The sequence below is a fragment of the Vulpes vulpes genome, chromosome 13 (genome assembly GCF_048418805.1).
Source record: "Vulpes vulpes isolate BD-2025 chromosome 13, VulVul3, whole genome shotgun sequence".
Lineage (NCBI taxonomy): Eukaryota > Metazoa > Chordata > Mammalia > Carnivora > Canidae > Vulpes > Vulpes vulpes.
The window spans coordinates 14,542,047-14,562,523 of NC_132792.1; the positions used below are offsets into that span (position 1 = coordinate 14,542,047).

The following is a 20,477-nucleotide window of genomic DNA, read 5'->3' on the forward strand; positions in this document are numbered from 1 at the left end:
TCCATAGACAGACCAGAATTTTGGTATCAATTAACAATGAAAACACCCAAATATTTTGTAATCTCTTCCCAAAAGTCTGAAAGGACAATTTTATGTCAACACTGCAAATAGAATGGCCAACAAATATACTGGTTTTATTTACATCAAAATTAAACAATTAGCACATTCTGGCTTTTATACCAAAGTTTAGTTGATAAAAGCCTGTTTTTCAGCTCTTACACAATCTCTGAACCATGACTTTCAAACCCAGCTCAACCACATGCTACACTCAAATTTCAAAAAAGTCTCTTCTGGCAGCCTATTTCCTCCTTCATTTTAAAATATTCTACATATAGCCTCATCCTGTGGTCCAAATTATTTTATTTCCTTAATATGGTTTCCTCTGATTCATATTTTCATTCTTCCACCCATTTTAAAGAAAAACTAGGGTCCAGGGTTAGATACTTTTATATGCTTTCATTGAGGAATCTTTGGCACACTTGACGCACTGTATTATCATTACATCTATTAAAAAGCTATTTGTTCAAATTTTGTCATAAAAACGTGAAAACATTTTATTCTATGTACAATAATGTACACAAATTTAAATAGGTCACCAAAGAGACCAGAAGTAATTAAAGAGGTATATTTACAGTAGCACATCACAGTAAACGGAAAACCATTCACAGATTCAACATGGATACTGTTTTTGTGCTTGGTTACACACTGAAGTGAAGCATATTACTCCATTTTGGATGAACTGAATTTTAAACAAATAACCTCAATGATTAGTAAATGCTATTTTAATCAGTCAGTATCATCATTAAGTTCTTCAGCTGCTGGGCCTGTGTGTTGAATCACTCCATTTCTTTCTCTTTGAACATCATCATCACAATCTGTACTGTCTTCTTCGTTCAATTCCCTGTCAGATTCAGCAGCAGCTTCTCTTACAGCTTCCTCTGGATTTTCATTGGGTGCAATAAACCCATTGTTGTTGGATATATTTGAATTATCCTTAATATCATCTTCAATGTACACTTTCTGATGGCACATTGGACAAGTATCTTGGATGTACAGCCATTTCCGAAGGCAAAGTGCATGGAAATAATGATTACATGGTGTGATGCGAGCAGATGTTGTAAACTCATGATAGCAGATTGCACATACATCATCTATTTCTTGTAAGCGGCTCCCTTTTATTTCAGGAAGTGAATTAATTTTCTTAACAGCAGTCCTACGATTCATGAATGTCTTCCAGCCATTTTTTGCTTGTAAGTAGATGTTAAAATATGCATGTAGACACATCATACAAGCTCGAATTTTACTTCCTGACTCAAACATCATAGTGTAAGCCCCATTTCCAAACATTACTACTCCAAATATAAATTCAATAATATTGCCTGTTGAACGAACATAGTAAACATAATCATCAAGCTTTTCCCAAAGGACATTATAATAGCCATCAATCATGAATAACGTATACACAGTGAGAGAAACAATTACTTTTAAGCAGAGTTCCACACAAAAGGCCGTAACTGCAAACAACCATGTATTTAGTGCATAGTGATGCCAAAGAACATAGCTGAGTAAAACAGGAAGAATAAACAGGCAAGCAGAGACAAAGAGCACAGGAAAATGTCTACGGAAAGACGACACATGAGAGGCACTGAGAGACATTAATACAGGGTCTGTCATTCCGTGGATGAAATGCAGGACTGCAGTTAATAAAAGGCACATGTTTCTACTTAAACGAATAAGTCTCTCTTCTGGTCTTAGCCCACTTAAGCCGGTCTGAAGAGCCAAAATAAAAAATAAAACAGGTGCTACGAAGCCAAGCCTCCTGTCGTCTTCTTCAGTTGATCCAATAAAGGCCAATATTCCAAGGCCCAAATAATGGGCTACTGAGGAAATTACAGCACTCATGCCCAGTACAGTTAGTGTAGAATCACAGCCACTAATTATAAGGTTGCAAATGAGGTCCCAGAAATCATCCCAAGAAATAAAGAAGGAATCAGTTTCATTTGCCATCCTTAAAATGTACATCAACACTGTAGCCTGAGCTGTAATTCTTGTTAGCCAAAAGACTCTTAGTATATCTGGAAAACGAATCCTCTTCCATGTGTCCTCCATTAATAACTGTAATCCATAAATTCGATACATGTGCCTCACTAAAAGATAAACATATCGTGTGGAGTAATAAAACCACTTAAGTTTCACTGCCAAGACAAGCACTGTGTTTAATGTAAGAATCAAGGAAGAAGTAAAAACTAAAGTCTCTCGGATGTGTAATGGCAGCTCTGTGATTAAACCTATCACAGGAATCAAGAGATCCAAAATAATTAATTGTGAATAGATGGAATGAATTTGTAGTAGTGTAATGTATCCAATTCCTAAGGTTAGCTGCAGAACGATGAGTGCCATCCATAGCGAGGGCCCTTTTCGAGGAAGCAGCTCAATTCCGAAAGCTGATGTGTTGTAGGCACCATAGAAGTCAATGTGCAAAGAAGCATAATAATTTACCAACACTGAAGTTGCAGCTAATAGAAAGGCTGAACTGTACATGTAAAACTTGAAAAGTGATCGTTGTGACAAGATCAGAACAATACTGGATACAAATATACCTAAAAAAAAAAAAAGAAAAGAAAAGTCATTTGAATGTAACATTTTAAAAAAGATTTTATTTATTTAAGAGAGACAGCATGAACACAAGCAGAGAGAGAGGGAGAAGCAGACTCTCCATTGAGCAGGGAGCCCCCATGCAGGGCTCAATCCCAGGAGGACCCCAAGATTGACTTGAGCCAAAGACAGACACAAACAGGTCTGCCTTAACCAATGCACCTTGAATGCAACAGGTGCTCCTTGAATGCAACATTTAAAAAAATATTTCTGTACTAATAGTTATGCCATTCTTCCCCTAATTAGGAAATACAAATATTTTCTTTAAAAAAAAAAAAAAATCTTTGAGAGAGAAGGGGGAGAGGGAGAAGCAGACTCCCACTGAGCCGGGAAGCCCTCTGCAGGGCTTGATCCAGGCCACAATTCCAGGATCATGACCTGAGCCAAAGGCAGACTTAACTGACTGAGCCACTCAGACACCCCAGAAATACAAATATTTTCAAAGTTATGAACATTAAGCCTCAAGACAATTTAGGCTTAAAGGCCAAGAAACGTTCTGTAAAGAAAGTTCAACAGATCAAACATACTGTTTTAAAAAATCTTATTCCTTATCTTTTAAGTTCAAAATTCAAGTAGTACAATATATGTCGACTCCAAATTACTAAATTATTTTCATTAGTGATACATATATTTAACAAGTTTTTAAATCTTGAAAGAACATGTCCTTTATAATTCCATAACCATTAAAAATATTTAAAACAATTCCATTACTTGAAAAAACATTAAGAACCAAAAATAACCAAAATGCAAATATTTGTTCCTATTAAATCTTAAATTTTTTTTCCTTGAAATTGTTCTTTAGGAAATCAAGTTTAATTTTTATACTTAATGCCTCCTTTTTCTCTGTGAACTCCTATTGACTTTTATTGTCCTGCTCCTTAAATATGTGCATTCTCCCATGGGTCCCAATTCAGGTTTTTTGTTCCCTCTATATACTTTCCTGCAGATTTCAGAAATATCCTCCATGTTCTTCTTCCTGTACATTACTGTATCTTTTACTACAAATAGTCAACCCTTTTTATTGTTTCTCAAATTACAAAAAATAACATTCAGAAAACCAACATGTTTTAAAAAATGGTAATACCCCGCACACACACTCCATATGTAACCAAGTATAGTGAGATGTGTGTGATGTGCATCCAGCATCATCTTTCTCTGGGATCTGACAAATTTTTTCAGTGAGATCACAATAAACATTATTACCCAAGGTTCAACTATGGAAAGGATATCCAAATATTCACCTAGTTCCACTTCTACGTTACAATTGCAACACTCAGAATTTCTAAAACCTAACTCACTTCAAATAGCTCTTAAGATTTCCAATTTCAGTTAAAGGTGCCATTATTCACTTAATGGCACCTCTAGCTCCACATTCCTAAAATTTGACCGTTATTTGCCAATTCTACTAACACCTATTACACCTCCCTTTTCTCAGTGACACCAACCTGTTAGCCGTTCTCTAAAAACTCTTGTCCGAATCTATCCACAATCCATCTATCCACAAATCAGCTTTCTTCATTTCCTTGCTCAGAAGCAGCAGACCCTGAAATTACTATCAACAAAAAAATCTACATTCCTTGTCCAACACTCAAGGATCCTATGTGCTTTAGAGTAGTATTCCTCCCAACATATACACCACCACTCCAGACTTCTTCCAAAATACCCCTTTTCTCTGCCATAACTGAAGCTATGTTTACATTCTTCTCTTTGCTTGGTATGATGAGCTTCCCACATCCTGACTGTTCAAATCCTATCCACCCAGTAGACCAATTTTTTCTGTTACTGATCTTTCAAATTACCAACAGAATTCAGTGAAATGTCCAATATTCATATACTACCTGATATTGTAGTTTGTAGTTATCTGAGTAGGTCATCTACCCTGTTATAAAATGTATCCTTGTGATAGGGAGCAAGGTTTCCTACCTTGCACATTAAGAATCCCAAAATATTCTGAGGAAAATACAATTATTTCACTGTTCATTGAAATAACACTGGGGAAATGTTAATGTAGAATTATGGATTATATTTTTAAAGGCAACTACAAAATACAGCCTACCTGGAAACTGAAACCTATGAAAAACTAAGACAAAGCTGAGAAACCAGAGCTTGGAGCACAGCAAAAGTGGCAAACCCCAAATTAAATATCATACATCTACTTTATTTCAGCACGTAATCAAGAAAGATACTGCATATTACAATGGAGGCATTTACAACCTACTGCATATAAAAGCAAGGGCTAGTTCTAAATGATGGCTTTACCCGCAATCTTAAAATCTATCCTGTGCCAACGTATCAGATCATTTGTGAAAAGGAGAACCAAAGGACACAATCACCTTAAAGACACAAAGGTCTCTCTCTCCCTAGAACCACCCGATTCCTGGAGCAAATGGGCCACTAATAATCTGCCGAAGAACTGACAGCTGGAAATAGGCCCTTTCAAGAGCAAATAGACCTTTTGGTTTTTTTTTTTTTTTGGAAGTTTAGAAACCTTTTCAAGTAAGGTAACAAGAAATGGAATTAAGCCAGCCACTGTATGTAATCTTGCTTTTCTCTACATAGAAGAATAAGTCAGTATTTTTCCTGAGACAAAACTCTAATCTCCGAAGACAAGTAAAAATAAAACCCAAATAACTTGTTCTATTTTATGCCACTTAAAAAGGAGAAAGCCAAACAGGGACTGTAAAGTATTTTTGTCAACTTGTCAAATTTTGTCAAAGGAGTAAATTAATCTTTACCTGTGAATATTCATGAACTCTGCTGAAATGTATAAACCAGTCCTTTTTATTCTAATAGTTTTTTTCTTGAAGCTTATTTTTACACACAAATGAAAGAATGATTTCGTTTTTAGAAATATTTCTGTAGAAAAAGTGCTATTTTGCTTTATCCAACCATATCAAAGGGAAAAAAGGGGAGGAGATGTGAGACTACACTCAAAGTCTGGATGTGTCCTATCAAGTAACACTAAGATACTACTCTTCTCTTGATTAAAATTATACCCCAAGACATAATAATGATGAAATATTTCAAGAGTAGCACAAAATTATTTTGATTCCTACCCAAAGGTTGCATGTATGTAAGGTGCTTACATTTTTATTTTATACTTGCGTTCCTATGTATGGAATGTGGGGAAAAATCAGCTCTCATTTCACAGAAAAAAGGAAACTTGCCAAGTAACAAGTCTCTCAAGTAACATTCCCCTTTATAGCCTTTAGGGAGTATTGTCAATAATGTCAAAGTTTGTTACATTTTCACAACTTCAGATATAAAACTCTTGGTATTTATCATAGAGGCCTAAGAAAATTAGGTCCAGAAGTAGAGTTTCTCATTAGGATATCAGAGTGATCTGAAGAAGCAATCAAGACTAAATATAAATGCAGCTTTATGAAGAAAAAAATCACTGTGGGACACTGGAGAAGAGAAATAACTGAAAGCTCATCTTGGGATCCAATTCTCCAGCGATCAGAGCTTCACTCAGGTTCTCAGGGTAGAAAAACAGGCAAGTACCAAAATCAACTCAGGAGCTTTGAAGATATAGAGAACTCAATTCATGAAGAGTTCAGCGCCTTTACAATTTGACCACCAAAAATAAGCAAACAAAAATACTACTATGCATGGTGTACAACAAAGCATTTAACTAACACTTTTATGTATAAAATACATTCATACCTTCTTTAACCTTGTCTGGAAACTTAGGACTAAAACTTAGAAGGAAATAAGACGTAACATTTATTACTCTCCAGGTATCTTTAAATACTTTTTAAACATAATCAAAAAACTGTGGAAAAACATTTAAATGCATAACAGTAAAGATGGAATTGCACAGGAATGTTATGATTACCTTAATCCAAAAGGAGCACTCAGCAATAAAATATAGCCAAAATAAATAAAATATCTTAAAACATTTATCTATAGGTACACTTGATAAATAAACCAGAGCATAAAGAAATATTTTCTATCAAACTCTCATCTTGGGCTAAAAAGGGTGTTTTAACTCCTTTGTTAATAAGAACACTAAGTTTTTGCTTCTAAGATTTTAACATGTTTTTATTAAAAAGAAATCTGAATATAATTTTTTTTTAAAGTCAAACCCTATAGTTGTTAGAGGAAGAATAAAGTTTTACATAAATATACATTCATAAACATTCTTTTTCGCTTTTTACCTGAAGAGGATCTCATTGAAAAGTGGAGTATTTTTTTTAACTTTAAAAACAATTTGCATTTCTGATTAGTTATCAGCAAGGGGATCCTCCAATTTTTCTTTCTTTTTCCATTTTTTTTAATTAAAATTCAATTTGCCAACAAATAGTATAACACCAAGTGCTCACCCCATCAAGTGTCCTCCTCATAGCATGTCACCCAGTTACCCCATCCCCCAACCCTTTGTTTCCTAGAATTAGGAGTCTCTAATGATTTGTCTCCCTCTAATTTTTCCCACTCAGTTCCTCCAATTTATTGACCACTCATGTTTCTTCCTCTGTGAATTGCCAATTTATCTTTTATCCACTTATCTATGGAGTTTTTTTCCTTCTTGAATTTTAGACATTTAAAAATATTCTGACTACAAATTCTTTGTCAGTTACCTATAGTGCAAATATCTTCACCAGGTATATGGCTGGTCTTTTCACATTTCTGATACTGCCTTTTGATTAACAAAGGTTTTTAATTTTAATACTAGTAGATTTATCAATCTTTATATTACTTTTACATACATGTATTTTTAGAGGGGGTGAGGAGCAGTGGGAAAGGAAGAGAGAATTTTAAGCAGGCTCCACACCCAGCACAGAGCCCGATTTGGGGCTCAACATCACAACCCTGAGATCATGACCTGAACCAAAATCAAGAGTCAGAGGCTTAAGCAACCGAGCCACCCAGGCACCCTAACTTCCATATATGTTTAAATAATTTCTCACTTATTCCAGGGTAAAAAAAAAAAAAAAAAAACCCTCTATAATACTTCTATATTTTCTTCTAGAAATTTTAAAGTTCTGCTTTTCACATTTAGGTATTAACCCACTCAGAATTGTCTATATATTGATGTGAGGTAGGGAATCCAGCATAATTTTTTCCATATACTGAACGACCAATACCTGAATAATCTGTATTTACCTCAATGTATGTACTTCAATTCCACCTCTGAAACAAAGTAAGTTTCTCTATATACATGGGTGCTCTGTTTGTGGGCTTTCCATTCTGTGCTATTGGTCTATTTGTCCATCTCAGTGATTCCTAACCAGGATCAGATTTTTTACCAACCCCACCTCCCCACCCCCACACCAGGGATTTGGCACTATCTAAATACCTAGAGACAGGGGCAGCCCGGGTGGCTCAGCGGTTTGGCGCCACCTTCCGCCCAGGATGTGATCCTGGGAACCCGCGATCCCGCGTCAGGCTCCCTGCGTGGAGCCTGCTTTTCCCTCTGCCCATGTCTCTGCCTCTCTCTCTCTCTCTGTGTCTCTCACGAATGAATAAATAAAACCTTTTTTTAAAAAAAATAAATACCTAGAGACATTTTTAGCAATCACAAAAAGGGGAAGAGGGTATGTAACGGGTAGAAGGACACTGCTAAAATTCCTACAATTCACAGAACAGCACCCCCCACCTCCTCCAAGAATTACCCAGTCTAAAATGTCAATAGTGTTGCTGTCGAGAAATTCCTAATCTATCCCTATCATGTCAAAATTACTACTGCTGCAATGTTTTTTCACTTCAAAGGTTTTCTGAGTTCTTTCTACAGCACCAAAAATCACTCATTCTTTTCAAAAACTTTATTGTATGTCTAAACCTAACACAAAGAACAGATTCCCTTTTAATAAATATTTAGATTAACAATTTGTTATTACCAACAATGCTGCAACAAAAATCCTTTCCCATAGTCTTTGAACAAGTACAACCATGTCTTTAGGTCAAATTCTCAGAATTGGAATTGTGAGTCAAAAGGTGTATGCTGAGTTTTAGTTAGGCAGTACCAAATGCCTTTACAAAGAAGTGACAGCATACCAAAACTGTCTAACTTTACTCATTTCCCCACACCTTTGACAAACAAGTTTTTATTTGATCTAACTCTTTACTAATCTGATAACTGAAATTTTGTTCTTACTACATTTTTTAAATTATAAATGAGTATTTTTCTTTTGCTTATTGACCATCTGCATTCATTTATTGGGAACTACTTATCCTGGGCCCATTTTTCTCTGGGAGTATAAGCTTTTCTTAATGACAGAGTAAAACTTATTCAATCTCATACAATGCGAATAGTATCCTCAGTTTGTCATTTTTAGAATTGTTTTAATGAATTACCATTACACGTAAAACAAACTCCTATGCTTGCATTTTCTGCCTTAGACTTAGATTTGTTAATTCAGCATTATGCTGCACTGGGTTGCATTTCATTTAGCACTTAACACCTCCTAAGAATAGCTTAATATGCTTAAATACTCTATATATTGTGATTGGATTTTATTTAGATCTCCAAATGAGATGCTTTATATTCTCTCATCTGCTGAAATTCTCCTAGTATTTTGATACCAAAGGTGCTGTGGTAGTTCTTTTTTGTAGGGGAAGGGAAATTCTTCGGAGACTAGATATAAAATTGGTAATGCTTCCATTTTTACAATTTCATTTTACAGAAAAAGGTGAGACTGACAAGTTTTGAGATTTATATATAGTAATACTGAAAGGTCTACAATTATTTAAAAAAACCTAATCAGGTGTAGAATAATTTTAACTATCCTTTGGCACCTATTGCACACAAATCCATCACTTTCAGTAACATAAGCTGCCTCATTGACTGGACCTCAAATACTGAAGATGTGTTTTTATTCAGGGTGAATTTTAGCAAAAAACTAGTTTTTAAGAATTTTGTCATTCTTGGGGTGCCCAGGTGACATAGTCAGTTAAGCGTCTGACTCTTAGTTTCAGCTCAGGTCATGATCTCAGGGTCCTGAAACAGAGCCCCATGGGAGGGTCTGCCCTCAGTGGGGAGTCTACTTGGGATTCTCTACCTCTCCTGCTTATGCTCTTTCTCTAAAATACATAAATCTTTTTTTTTTTTAATTTTATTCTCACAAATGTGAAAAATTAGCAAACTATAGTGGCATAAGGTAAGGAGCGATCTGGAAAATATTTTGTATTTCTCACAAAGCGTAAACAGAAAATTCTGGGAACAAAGCACCAAAATTATACTGATGCCTTCAAAAGACCAAAATATCTGTAAACAGTATGGTCTTAATTGAAGTACAGGAATATTTCTTTAAAAGTTATCAGGCTTATTAATAGCTAATACTTTGTAGCCTATACTAGGTCCCAAATACTGCTCTATAAGCTTACATCCTAACTCATGTATTATCCATAACATCCTATGACAGACCATTATTGCCCACCTTTAAAAATGTAAAGGTAAGAAACAGGAGGTACAGAGCAGTTAACTTGCCTGAGGTCACATTCTACTTTAACTTGTCGAATACGAACTTCCATGATTTACTACAAATACCAAAATTACTGTTCAGTGTTCTTAAATACCTATGATTTAATTGACTACTCCCTTTTCCTTAAAGCTCAACTCTAAGAGCCCTGCATTAAAGACCTGGTCACAAAGAGACTGTCACAGGCCAAAAGGATATTCAAGGCAGTAGCTACACATTTGCCAATGAATACATGAATCCTCTCAAACACAGCAGTTTTGTTTTTCGGGTTGCTTTTGTTGCTGTATCATGACCTCCTCTCAAAACAGAAGTGAGGAAAGTCATCCTCCGACCCTTTTGTCTTTGTTATACTTGATTAGTTTCCAAAGCAGCACTTGGGTTATCCCAAAATGACAAAGTTCCCTAGAAGTCTGTTAGCTTCTGTTCTCTCTCTAGCAAGCTCTCTCTCATCCCGTGGGGTTGAGGAATAAAAGTAATTTTTTTCTTCATTTCTCTCCATACCAAGAATTGGCATAGATCTAGCTTGCATGCATATCATCTCCTAATGTGGGTAGGTATGGCGGGGAAAGAGGGCTGGCAGTTCATCGGCCTCAGCTGGAATACTTAAGCAACTATACTGAGATTAGCCTGTTAATTTATGATCATGATGAGTGGTTTCTAATTGGCAAAAATAAAATGCCTTCCCAACAGGTCCCCTTTATTAATTTCACTTTAATGTTATTTGACTGAAATCACTTTTACCCATGACTGTCAGAGTTAACCAAAATATATTGAGTATGAAATATTAAAACTAGTGAATGCGTTAAGCTGAGGTATAACTGACATAACATTCGTTTCAGGTGTAGAACATGATTTCGTATTTGTATATACTGTGAAATCACACAGGCCCACTTTTGCCACAAATAATGAGGGCATTACACTTTTGCAGCGGTAAGTGGGAATGACTGGGATTAAGCAGCTAGTGGTTCCTGAGAAGTCTGGTGCTAAGATCATCACTTTCACATCTGTTAGTTTTAAGATCTAGTATAGGATCATTACTATACCATTCTGTGTCTGGATAGCAGCTGTATGGAGGAGGAAAGTGAACCATCCCTGATGTCAGATTTGTAAGCCCAGGCTCTGACAACCACTTAATTGCTGTATATTAAAGCAAAACACACCTGACCTCTATAGCTCTCAGTTTCCTCATTTAAAAAACGAGAACAACACAATCCACCTCTGAGGGATGGATGTTTAAAGTTTAGGTTAGTGAAATTGCTTTACAAAAGTAAAGTACCAAACAAACTGCCAATAACAATTTTTTTTTTTATTTTTTTGAGGAATAAAGAAGCAACAGATGGCTCCTAATTCAGAAAGGCCTGGTAAGGATCTCATCATCAGCCCTTCCTCAGCAACGCTTCAAAATCACAAGCCTCCTAAACACCGATCACAAGAATTCCCTCATCAACAAAATTTGCCAAGTTTCAATTACTTTAAAAAAATCCTTGTATGCATAAACGCTTCTCATTCTGGTAATGCAAGGGAAGATGGGGAGTGAAACAGAAGAGATTTTTAACCCTCCATTCATGTGCAACAAAGACACTGATTTTCAGAACTCTTCCTTTGGAAAAGTCTCATCACTTTCTAGCCCCGTTTTTGTAACCACTTTTCGGTACCTCTCTACTCATGGAAAATTTCAGGACTCGTTACAGGCATCGCCTCCTTCACGAGCGTTTCTAGTAATGGTTTCAAGGTCTGACATTCAAAACCCGGACTCCTTCGCGTGGATGTCATTTACCACGGACACGCCACGATCACGTGGACCTCGTGGATACAGAAGGGACAACACACCAGTACTCCGCATCTGGGGAAAGGGGGAAACTGAGGCCCAGGCCCTGGCACTACAAGCCCAAGGTCACAGGCGCGAGACCGGGGCAAACGGCTGCTGTTTCCCAGGCTGCCGGCGCTCGTTCCCCACGACAAACAGCAGGCGACGCGCCGCAGGCTCCCTCCTACCCTCGGGCGCAACCACCAACAGGGGCTGACTCTAGGAGGACCGCTCGGCTGTCAACTCTGAGACAAGTGTCATCTCCTCCCTCCTCCCAACCTGCAAAGACGCCCCTATTGGCGAGAAGACCGCTGGCCCTCGAACACCCGTACACACGCTCCCCACAGGCTGCGCGCGGGAGCCCGCTCCCCGCCGCACGCCTCGGCCCTCAGCCGTCCCGGGACGCGAGCTACGCCGCCGCCCTCACCGAGGAGCCGGAGGACGATCTGGAGCCCGATGCAGAACCGGCTTTGGCTGGAATCGTAGTAGGAGTTGAAGATGGCGTCGATGATGTAGAGGCACGGCACCCGGAGCGCCACCTCGAGCGCCGCCCAGACCTGCTGATGGGCCATCCGCACCTGCTGCTGCGGGGGCCCCACCGCCGCCATGAGCCGCTGCCACACCGGGGCTGGGCGAGCCGGGCAGGGCCGCGCGGGGCAGGGCCCGGGGCCGCGGCCGGGGGCGGGGGCTACGGCGGGTGACTCCGCCCCCGCCCTCCCTCCTCTCGGCTCTCGCTCGCGGCCCGCCCCGCCGCCCGCTCGCGTCCCTCGAGCTGGAGCAGGCGGCGGAGGCGGCAGCGGCTGAGGTAGCGGCGGCGGCTCCCGGGAGGCCTCTGGGTGTCGGTGTTTCCGGCTGGCTAAGGTCTGGCTCCTCCTCCCTCCAACACCTCCCCCGCCCGCGGAGCCACCATCTTGACCTCGCCCGCCTGCCTCTGCCGTTGCTGCTGTTTGGAGGCCTGGAGGCTGCGCCCGCGGTCACGCGAGACCGCGGAGCCCGCGCCACTGATTGCATCATAATCCCGCGCTGGGGGCGCTCCCCACACCGTCATCACGCACGGCGTAGCGATCGTCTCGCGCGTTGCCATGGTTTCCGCCCGCCTTCGGGGCTTTGGCGCCACCTCACGGCGCAGGCGCTCTCCGGCCGCCGCGCCCTCCTGACAGTGGCTTCCTTCCTGGAGGCGGTGGCGGCGCTGGCTCTGCGAGGGACTCCGTGCTTGCGTGGGCGGGAATCATTAGCTGTTTCATTGTGGTCCATTAAACGTCCCGGAAGCGTTCAGAGCTGCTTGGGAGGAGGGAAGCGAAGGGCGCCGCCCGCCAGACCTGCCGCACCTCGCGCGGGGGCGGGCGCGGGGGCGGGGGCGGGGGCTGGGAGGTGGCCCTCGTGCCAGGCGAAGCCTCGGGAGGCCGCCCCGGGTCCTGCAGGAGCGTCTCGGGGCGCGCGGGAGGCGGCGGCCGCGCCACGTGGCGCCGGGTGGGTGCGGCCGCGCTGCCGGAAGAGCCGCCCAGTCAGCCCTGCGCCGCCGGGCAGAACGGAGGGCGCTGGTGGGCCGCGGGGTGCTGACGTCGGGCCTCTGAGCGCCTCCGTCCCTGGTCTAGTGGAGGTAAGCGCACCCAGGCCGTCCCTCTCCTGCGCAGGTACTGTCAGGGGATCAGCATCTGCCACCCCGAAACGTGCCACTTTGACGTAAGGGTTACTTCGAACTGAAGGTAGTTGAGAAACAGCAGCAGCTTTAAAAAAAAATAAAAATAATTTTTTTTTTTTTAAGATCCCGGCCTGCTCTCCTCTCTGACGGTTGTCTGAAAAGTAGGCCGTAAATTTCCATTTGTAAAGGTGTCTCCTCCTCCCTTTCGAAGAACAAGGCACCTCTTAGACTGTCTCCACGAGCCTTCTCTTCCATCAGTCTCCCCCATATGTTTAAACTTACCGTGAGTTTGCGACCCCTGAAAGCCTAGACCCTTTTCTTTTGTCACTACTCTACACAATTATTATTTTTTTAAAAGATCTTATTTTTTTTTTTTTTAATTTTTATTTATTTATGATAGTCACAGAGAGAGAGAGAGAGAGAGGCAGAGACACAGGCAGTGGGAGAAGCAGGCTCCATGCACCGGGAGCCCGACGTGGGATTCGATCCCGGGTCTCCAGGATCGTGCCCTGGGCCAAAGGCAGGCGCCAAACTGCTGCGCCACCCAGGGATCCCAAAAGATCTTATTTATTTAGGGAGTGGGGAGAGAGTGAGCAGGGGAAGGGGGACGTTGAGAATTCACGCTGACTCTGCACTGAGCAAGGGGCTTGACCTCATGACCCTTGAGATCAGGACTTGAGCTGAAATCAAGTCAGATGCTTAATGTCTAGACTGACCCACACAGGCGCCCCCCAAATTATTTACTTTTTTGAGAGAGCACATACAGGAGCAGGGGTGAGAGGCAGAGGGAGAATCAGGAACACCCCACGCTCGGACTCCATCCCAGGACCCTGGGACCATGACCTCAGCCGAAGGCAGATGCTTAAGGACTGAGCCACCCAGGCGCCCCACACACCATATTATTCTTTTGTTAAGATAATATATAAGCCCCCCCTTTGAGTCATCTTCACTGTCTCCCATGGGCATGTGCACTCAGGAGTTAATAAACTGTTTTTCTCTTGTTAATTTCTTGTTTGTGAGTTTAATTTCCAGGGCCCCAGCCACAAGACTTAAGACTTGGAAAAGGAAAGAAAAGGTCTTTTTTCCTCCTCTATACTTTCTTGCCTACCCATGTAACTAACATAATTTGGCCATCCTTACTTTTCTTTCCTTCAGCAGCAAATGAGTGTAAATTAGGTCAGAGTCTGCTTTACTAACCTGGCCATCTTAAGGAGGTAAAACAGGAAGAAGGATCCTGACTCAGGCTCCTAGCCCAAACTGCACTCTGCTGTCCTTTTCATGTCAGGGACCTATATGGGTGATCATGCTATACTAGTTAAAAACCCTCCAGAGGGGAGGATTATGAAACTCCCAACTGTTTCTGGGTGGAGTTATGTGTGGTAGGATGATTGACTCACAAACTTCTTGCTCAGTGTCATGTTTTTAACCTTTTGTTGTTATTCCCCACTAATAATGACTGCCATCTATCTGGTGCTTACTTTGTGCCAGGCACCATACATTATGCTTCACTCTCTGCCATCAGAGAGGGTAGGTATTATCTGTTTCAGAGAGAAGGAAGCTGAGGCTTACATAGGTCATCAAAATTACAAAGTACATATATAAGTAGTAAGCTAGTGTGACCATAGCTAGTAAGAGCAGAACCCAGGGCTGGGATCCCTGGGTGGCTCAGCGGTTAAGTGTCTGCCTTTGGCTCTGGGCGTGATCCTGGGGTCTCGGGATCGAGTCCCACGTCGGGCTCCCTGCATGGAGCCTGCTTCTCCCTCTGCCTGTGTCTCTGCCTCTGTGTGTCTCTCATGAATAAACTTTAAAAAAAAAAAGAACCCAGGGCTATCTGAAGCTTAGAACTTCAAGCATCTTCCTCTTCTCACCCACAGCCAGTCTGCTACCACATTGCACCCATTCTTTCCTCAGTCTTTTGTAGCTGTCTGCTTTCTATTGTCACTGCCACTATCAACCCAAGATCCTACTGTAGCTTGCCTGACTAACTGCAATATCCTCATTGTGCTTATTATGATCACCGTTTTTCCTAATTTAGTCTGTTTACCTCTGCCAGGTTAATTTTCCCAAATTACACATCTGGGGAATAAACTCATGGTGCTGACAAAATTCCCAAAGAGAGCAAACTTGGTAAGATGAGAGGACTATTAAGGTTTATATAGAAAACCTCAGAGACGTAAATTAGCTTCTCAACTCACCTGTTTTTCTGCCCTGATGGCAATTTAAAGCAAAAAGAAGCTGTTACAGAGAAGAGTCCACAAGGATTAATCTAAAACAGGAATGTGGTAGAGAAGGCTAGGCGAGTACCATTATGTTAGGATTATGTAAAATGGAGAATAAAATAGTTCATGGGTTTTCCTCAAATTTTTATTTTAAAAGTTAAATGTAGTAAATAGTAAATAAAAATCTTGTAAAAATGCTTCAGCCCTTATTGTTTTAATGGTTTCTTATCTTAAATGGCACAAATTTTATTAGTATAGAATTTTTTTTTAAGATTTTATTTATTTATTCATGAAGGACACTGAGAGAGAGGCAGAGATACAGTCAGAGGGAGAAGCAGGCTCCATGCAGGGAGCCGGATGTGGGACTTGATCCTGGGACTCTGGGATCATGCCCTGAGCTAAAGGCAGACGCTCAACCGCTGAGCCACCCAGGGATCCCAGTATAGAATTTTAAAAAAAAAATATTTTCTCTACTTGAGAAAGCAAGGGGTGGAGGGGAACAGAGAGAGAGGAAGCAGACTCCCCAGCTGAGCAGGGAGCCTGACTTGGGGCTCGATCCCAGGCCCCTGGGACCATGAACCCAGCCAAAGGCAAACACTTAAACCAACTGAGCCACTCAGGTGCCCCCTTAGTGTAAGAATTTGTAATTCAAACTAAATACCATTTGGGCCAAGAACTTTCAGGAGTGGTAGTAATAGTCATCTTTATCTCACATGATAAAGCACTCTAGAGCTGACTTTCCCCATCTATAAAATGAAGGTTAAGTAAGACCCTGGCAAAGTACTTCAAAATACTACCTTAAAACTAAATGTATATTACTGAGATGGATTTTAGAAAGCTTAGGAATGTTAAAAATAAAACATAAGCTTTCAAAAGATTTTACCTACTCCAGGGGTGCTTTTACATTTGGCATCTCAAAGCCTATATTTCTAAGTTCAGTTTCATCATGTCTGAGTTTCTCCAGTTGCCTGCTTCCATGTTTCTGTTTTGTTTTCTTTTTTAGAGAGGGAGAGAAAAAGAGAGGGGCGGAGGCAGAGAATCTTAAGCAGGCTACATGCCCAGCAAGGAGGCCCAACACGGGGCTTGATCCCATGCCCCTGAAATCATGACCTGAGCCAAAGAGTTGGATGTGTAACCAACTGAGCCACCCAGGCGCCCCTGCCTGCTTATATTTTATGGGTCCAGTTAAGTTAGGAGAAATAATCACCTGCAAGTAAAGATGAAGGGATGCCCTTCCTGTACTAAAAATCCTGTACTACCAAAAAGTTGGTGATTACCATACCACTCGATAGATGGCTATGATTGGAACAGGGAAACAATGAGGAAAAACTCAAAGGAATCGTTTTTTACAAAAGGAACTTACTAGCTATGGGTTGCTTAGCTTTGCAAGAGGTTTTCTCAATTTTATATCAGGAAATGTCTGTGTTAGTCATCTCAACAGAAGCTAAATTCCTAAAAAGCATAATCGTTCCATAGCACCCACCACAATGAAAAAAAAATTAAATAAGCCTTCAGAAACAGCTGCAATTCACTGAATTTAATCTTTGCTTGGCTTCTACATTGATGAGTGTGGCACAACTCAGGTACATATTCATATTGAATCTATACAGAGCAGTGTGAACGGTGTGTGTGTATTCATACAGATACACTCTATATACATAAATTACCTATGTTTAAGAATAACAATCTGTTCATTTGGCTTTAATGGCTGAATCCCTTTTAGTAGTTCTAAAAAGCCTTTGGAAGTAAGATGTGTGAAAACTTATCTGAATTTTCTATTGATCTTTGCATTTACCAAGTCTTTGTTCCACACAGCAGCAAATGATTCTGAGCTATCTTAAGCAAAAAAGGTATTAGAGAATTATTTTCATTATTTTTCAAGTTTCAAGAGTGATATGCAATTGGTGAAGCTTATTGTACCATGTATCTTCCATAGCTGTACCAGAAGGCAGGTGCAGGCAGCTTCCTTACTGGGAGAAAGCAATAGGAAACAAGGACTTAGAACCACCCACCCCACCCTCTTCCCCACCAATGAATTATGTATTTACTTCAAATGGAAGAAGAGAATGCTAGTAAGAAGGACTGGAACTGATAGCCCAAAAAGAAATAAATATGTTCCATAACTTTTTCTCACACCTTGGAAATTACTTAAAAAAATAATTTCTGGCCTGAAATTACCTGATGGTTTTTCTCACTTCATTAAATTTCAGATATGCCCATCAAAATGCAGCTTCTACTTGAGTTTTCTGGTTTTGTAAATGCAATATGAATTGGAAGAGTCTGTTGTTCAGTTAACAAAAGAAACAACAGAGAACACTGTGACATTTGGAATCCATGTTAAGTATATACTGAGTACTTTGGTTCATTCATTCATGTAACAGACATTTACCGAGCACTTTCTATGTGCTTGGCAGTATGCTTGCCCACTTCTGCTTCTTGCTAGTTCTCTGTCTCTAGACAGAGTACTTAAACTCTCTAATCATCAGAATCCTCACCTGGGAAAAAGAAAAAAAAAGGTTAATATTGCCAGATAAGATATGAAATCTATAGCATGCATTATCCAGTTTAATCTCAACAAACCTGTTGAAAGTAACAGTAACAGTGGCAGAGCCAAGTTACTAATTGGTATTTTTCTGATTCCAGAGCCTCTCTGGTCCTCTGCAAGTGATTTTTCATGTTGGTTACACAAATTAAAACAATATATTTTAAGTACTTAGTATAATATACGGTATGTTATACGGTATGTAATAGTAATTAGTATGGTGAACAAATTTTAGGAGAAATACTCACTGGAACCCTTACAATACTACATACAACACTTTGCAATGGTTCCATGTATGGCTCAGGACTACTGTTAAGATATTATTTGTTAGTTTGGGTTGTTTTATGTGAAAGTCACATTTGTAGTACTTAATTTATATTAGAATGTAAATAGGTGATAGATTCAAATATGTTAATCATGTAAAGAGATGGTCAAGTATAATCTGAGGGCCAAGATACTGCTGACAGGCAGAGTATAAGCAATACTAAGTTAGAAACATCTGCTGAGGCAGGGAGCCCAAAGAAGATGGATAAGACCCTTCTCCCTAGATGGAATCCTGTAGTCTGGGCTTCTAATAATCACTTCTTATTCCAGAGCTGCTCCCAACTGAGTAGAGTAAGAGCTTCAAGACCCAATATTGTAAAGATTTCAATTTTACCCTATAGATTCAATGTAATCCCAGTAAAAAATATCAACAGGTTCTTTTCCCCCAAAAAATGACAAGCTGATTTTAAAAGTTCTAAGAAAATGCAAAAGGTCAAGAATAACTAAAGTAATCTTAAAGAACAAAGTTGAAGGACATACAGTCTCAGATATCAAGACCTGTTGTAAAGCTATAGTAATTTAGACAAGACGGTATAATTGGTGCTTGGAGAGAATAGCTGACTATGGAACAAGAAAGTCTAGAAACAGCCCCACGTATATGGTCACCTGATTTATGATAAAAGTGACACTACAGTGCAGTGGAAAAGGATAAAAATGAAGCAATATAATGGGTCTAATAAAGGCTGCCCATCATTTAGTGGTGAATCACACTGGAAGCATTCTCCCTATAGTTAAGAACAATTTAACTTGTATTAGAGTGGAGGGCAGGAGTAGGGCATGTCATAATGCCAGAAGCTTCCCTTTTTAATCAAGATTTAGCAGGTTTTTTTTTTTTTTTAAGATTTTATTTATTTATTCATGAGAGGTAGAGACACAGGCAGAGGGAGAAGCAGGCTCTCCATGGGGAGCCTGATGCAGGACTTGATACACGTGAGCCAAAGGTAGATGCTCAACCACTGAGCCACTCAGGTGCCCCAGGATTTAGCAGTTCTTAAGTGCTTTTCAGATTTTTGCAAGCCTTTAGTTTCTAGAGTGCTTAAAAAAAAAAAAAAAAAAAGGTTGATTTTGACCATTTTTGCCAGTGCTCTCTTTGCCTTCACGGAGAGGCCAGTTTTCAGGGGTCCTTATTCTATCATTCTAGAAGTCGCCATTTTACTCTTGATATTGGGTAGGGGAGTATTAAGAGATGTCCTAGTGGATGTGGAGTAAGCGTGAAATGACACTCCTTCCTGTCCTTACTGTGTGACAATAACCCTACTTCCTCCTGATGATGAGATTCACTTGTCCCCAGCCAGAATGGTGACTACTCCTTGCCTGCTGCTCTCTTAGCAGCAGGAGCCTGACATGACGGGAACCTCAGTAGGTTAAAGTTTAAAGGGTCTAGTACTGTAACTCCTGATGAACCAGCCCCCTAGTCTCACAAAGTTGTGGAGATGGGAGGCACAAACTCCCCAGGGAGGGCCAGGGGGAACCGGTAAGTGGGTATGTTAACTTCCTGCTGTTGCTGTAACAAATTACCGCAAACTTAGTGGCTTAAAACAACATGAATTTCTTCTCTCAGAGTTATGGAAGTCAGAAGTCGAGAAAGTGTCAACAATTCTGTTCCTCCTGAAGTCCTCTGGGAACCCATTTCCCTGCCTCTTCCAGTTTACAGAGGCTGCCTGCATTCCTTGGCTCGTGGCCCCTTCCTTACATTATTCCATCCTGCCACACACATCACACCTCCTACTACTTGTACTGCCTCCTTCTTATAAGGACCTCTGAGATTATGTTGGGCCAATCTGGAAAATCCAGGATATTCTCTCCATTTTAAGATTCTTAATCATATCTGCAAAGTCCTTTTTACTGTGTAAGTACAGGTTCTGGG

At 40.5% G+C, this 20,477-nt stretch overlaps 3 protein-coding genes across 5 annotated transcripts in view; 1 reads left to right on the top strand and 2 right to left on the bottom strand.

Annotated features, from left to right (window-relative positions):
* The window catches only part of TATDN1 (TatD DNase domain containing 1), a 64,115-nt gene extending 52,559 nt beyond the window's left edge, over window positions 1-11,556 (top strand). The window contains exon 13 of the mRNA XM_072733955.1: window positions 11,396-11,556. Within this exon, the coding sequence (XP_072590056.1) occupies window positions 11,396-11,423 (28 nt within the window). The 3' untranslated portion in view covers window positions 11,424-11,556. The remainder of the gene's footprint in view (window positions 1-11,395) is intronic.
* Window positions 109-12,898, bottom strand: RNF139 (ring finger protein 139). Its single transcript, XM_072733950.1, has 2 exons — window positions 12,311-12,898; window positions 109-2,600 (listed from the first exon to the last, which is right to left on the bottom strand). The coding sequence occupies exons 1-2, from the start codon at window positions 12,489-12,491 to the stop codon at window positions 787-789; spliced, it is 1,995 nt and encodes a 664-aa protein (XP_072590051.1). The 5' UTR covers window positions 12,492-12,898; the 3' UTR covers window positions 109-786.
* Window positions 109-20,477, bottom strand: part of TRMT12 (tRNA methyltransferase 12 homolog) — a 28,978-nt gene continuing 8,609 nt past the window's right edge. For 2 of the 3 annotated variants that reach the window (XR_011996514.1, XR_003234219.2), the window contains one exon: window positions 17,267-18,239. The gene's annotated coding sequence lies outside the window, so the exon portion shown is untranslated. Of the gene's footprint in view, window positions 2,601-17,266; window positions 18,240-20,477 lie in introns of those variants that run through there. The other variant, XM_072733951.1, reaches the window with a different exon arrangement.

Coding starts and splice junctions, on each gene's coding strand:
- RNF139 (XM_072733950.1), bottom strand. CDS start 12,491: ATGGCGGCGGTGGGGCCCCCGCAGCAGCAGGTGCGGATGGCCCATCAG. Junction 2,601..12,310: donor GATCGTCCTCCGGCTCCTCG/GTGAGGGCGGCG, acceptor TTTTTTTTTTAG/GTATATTTGTATCCAGTATT.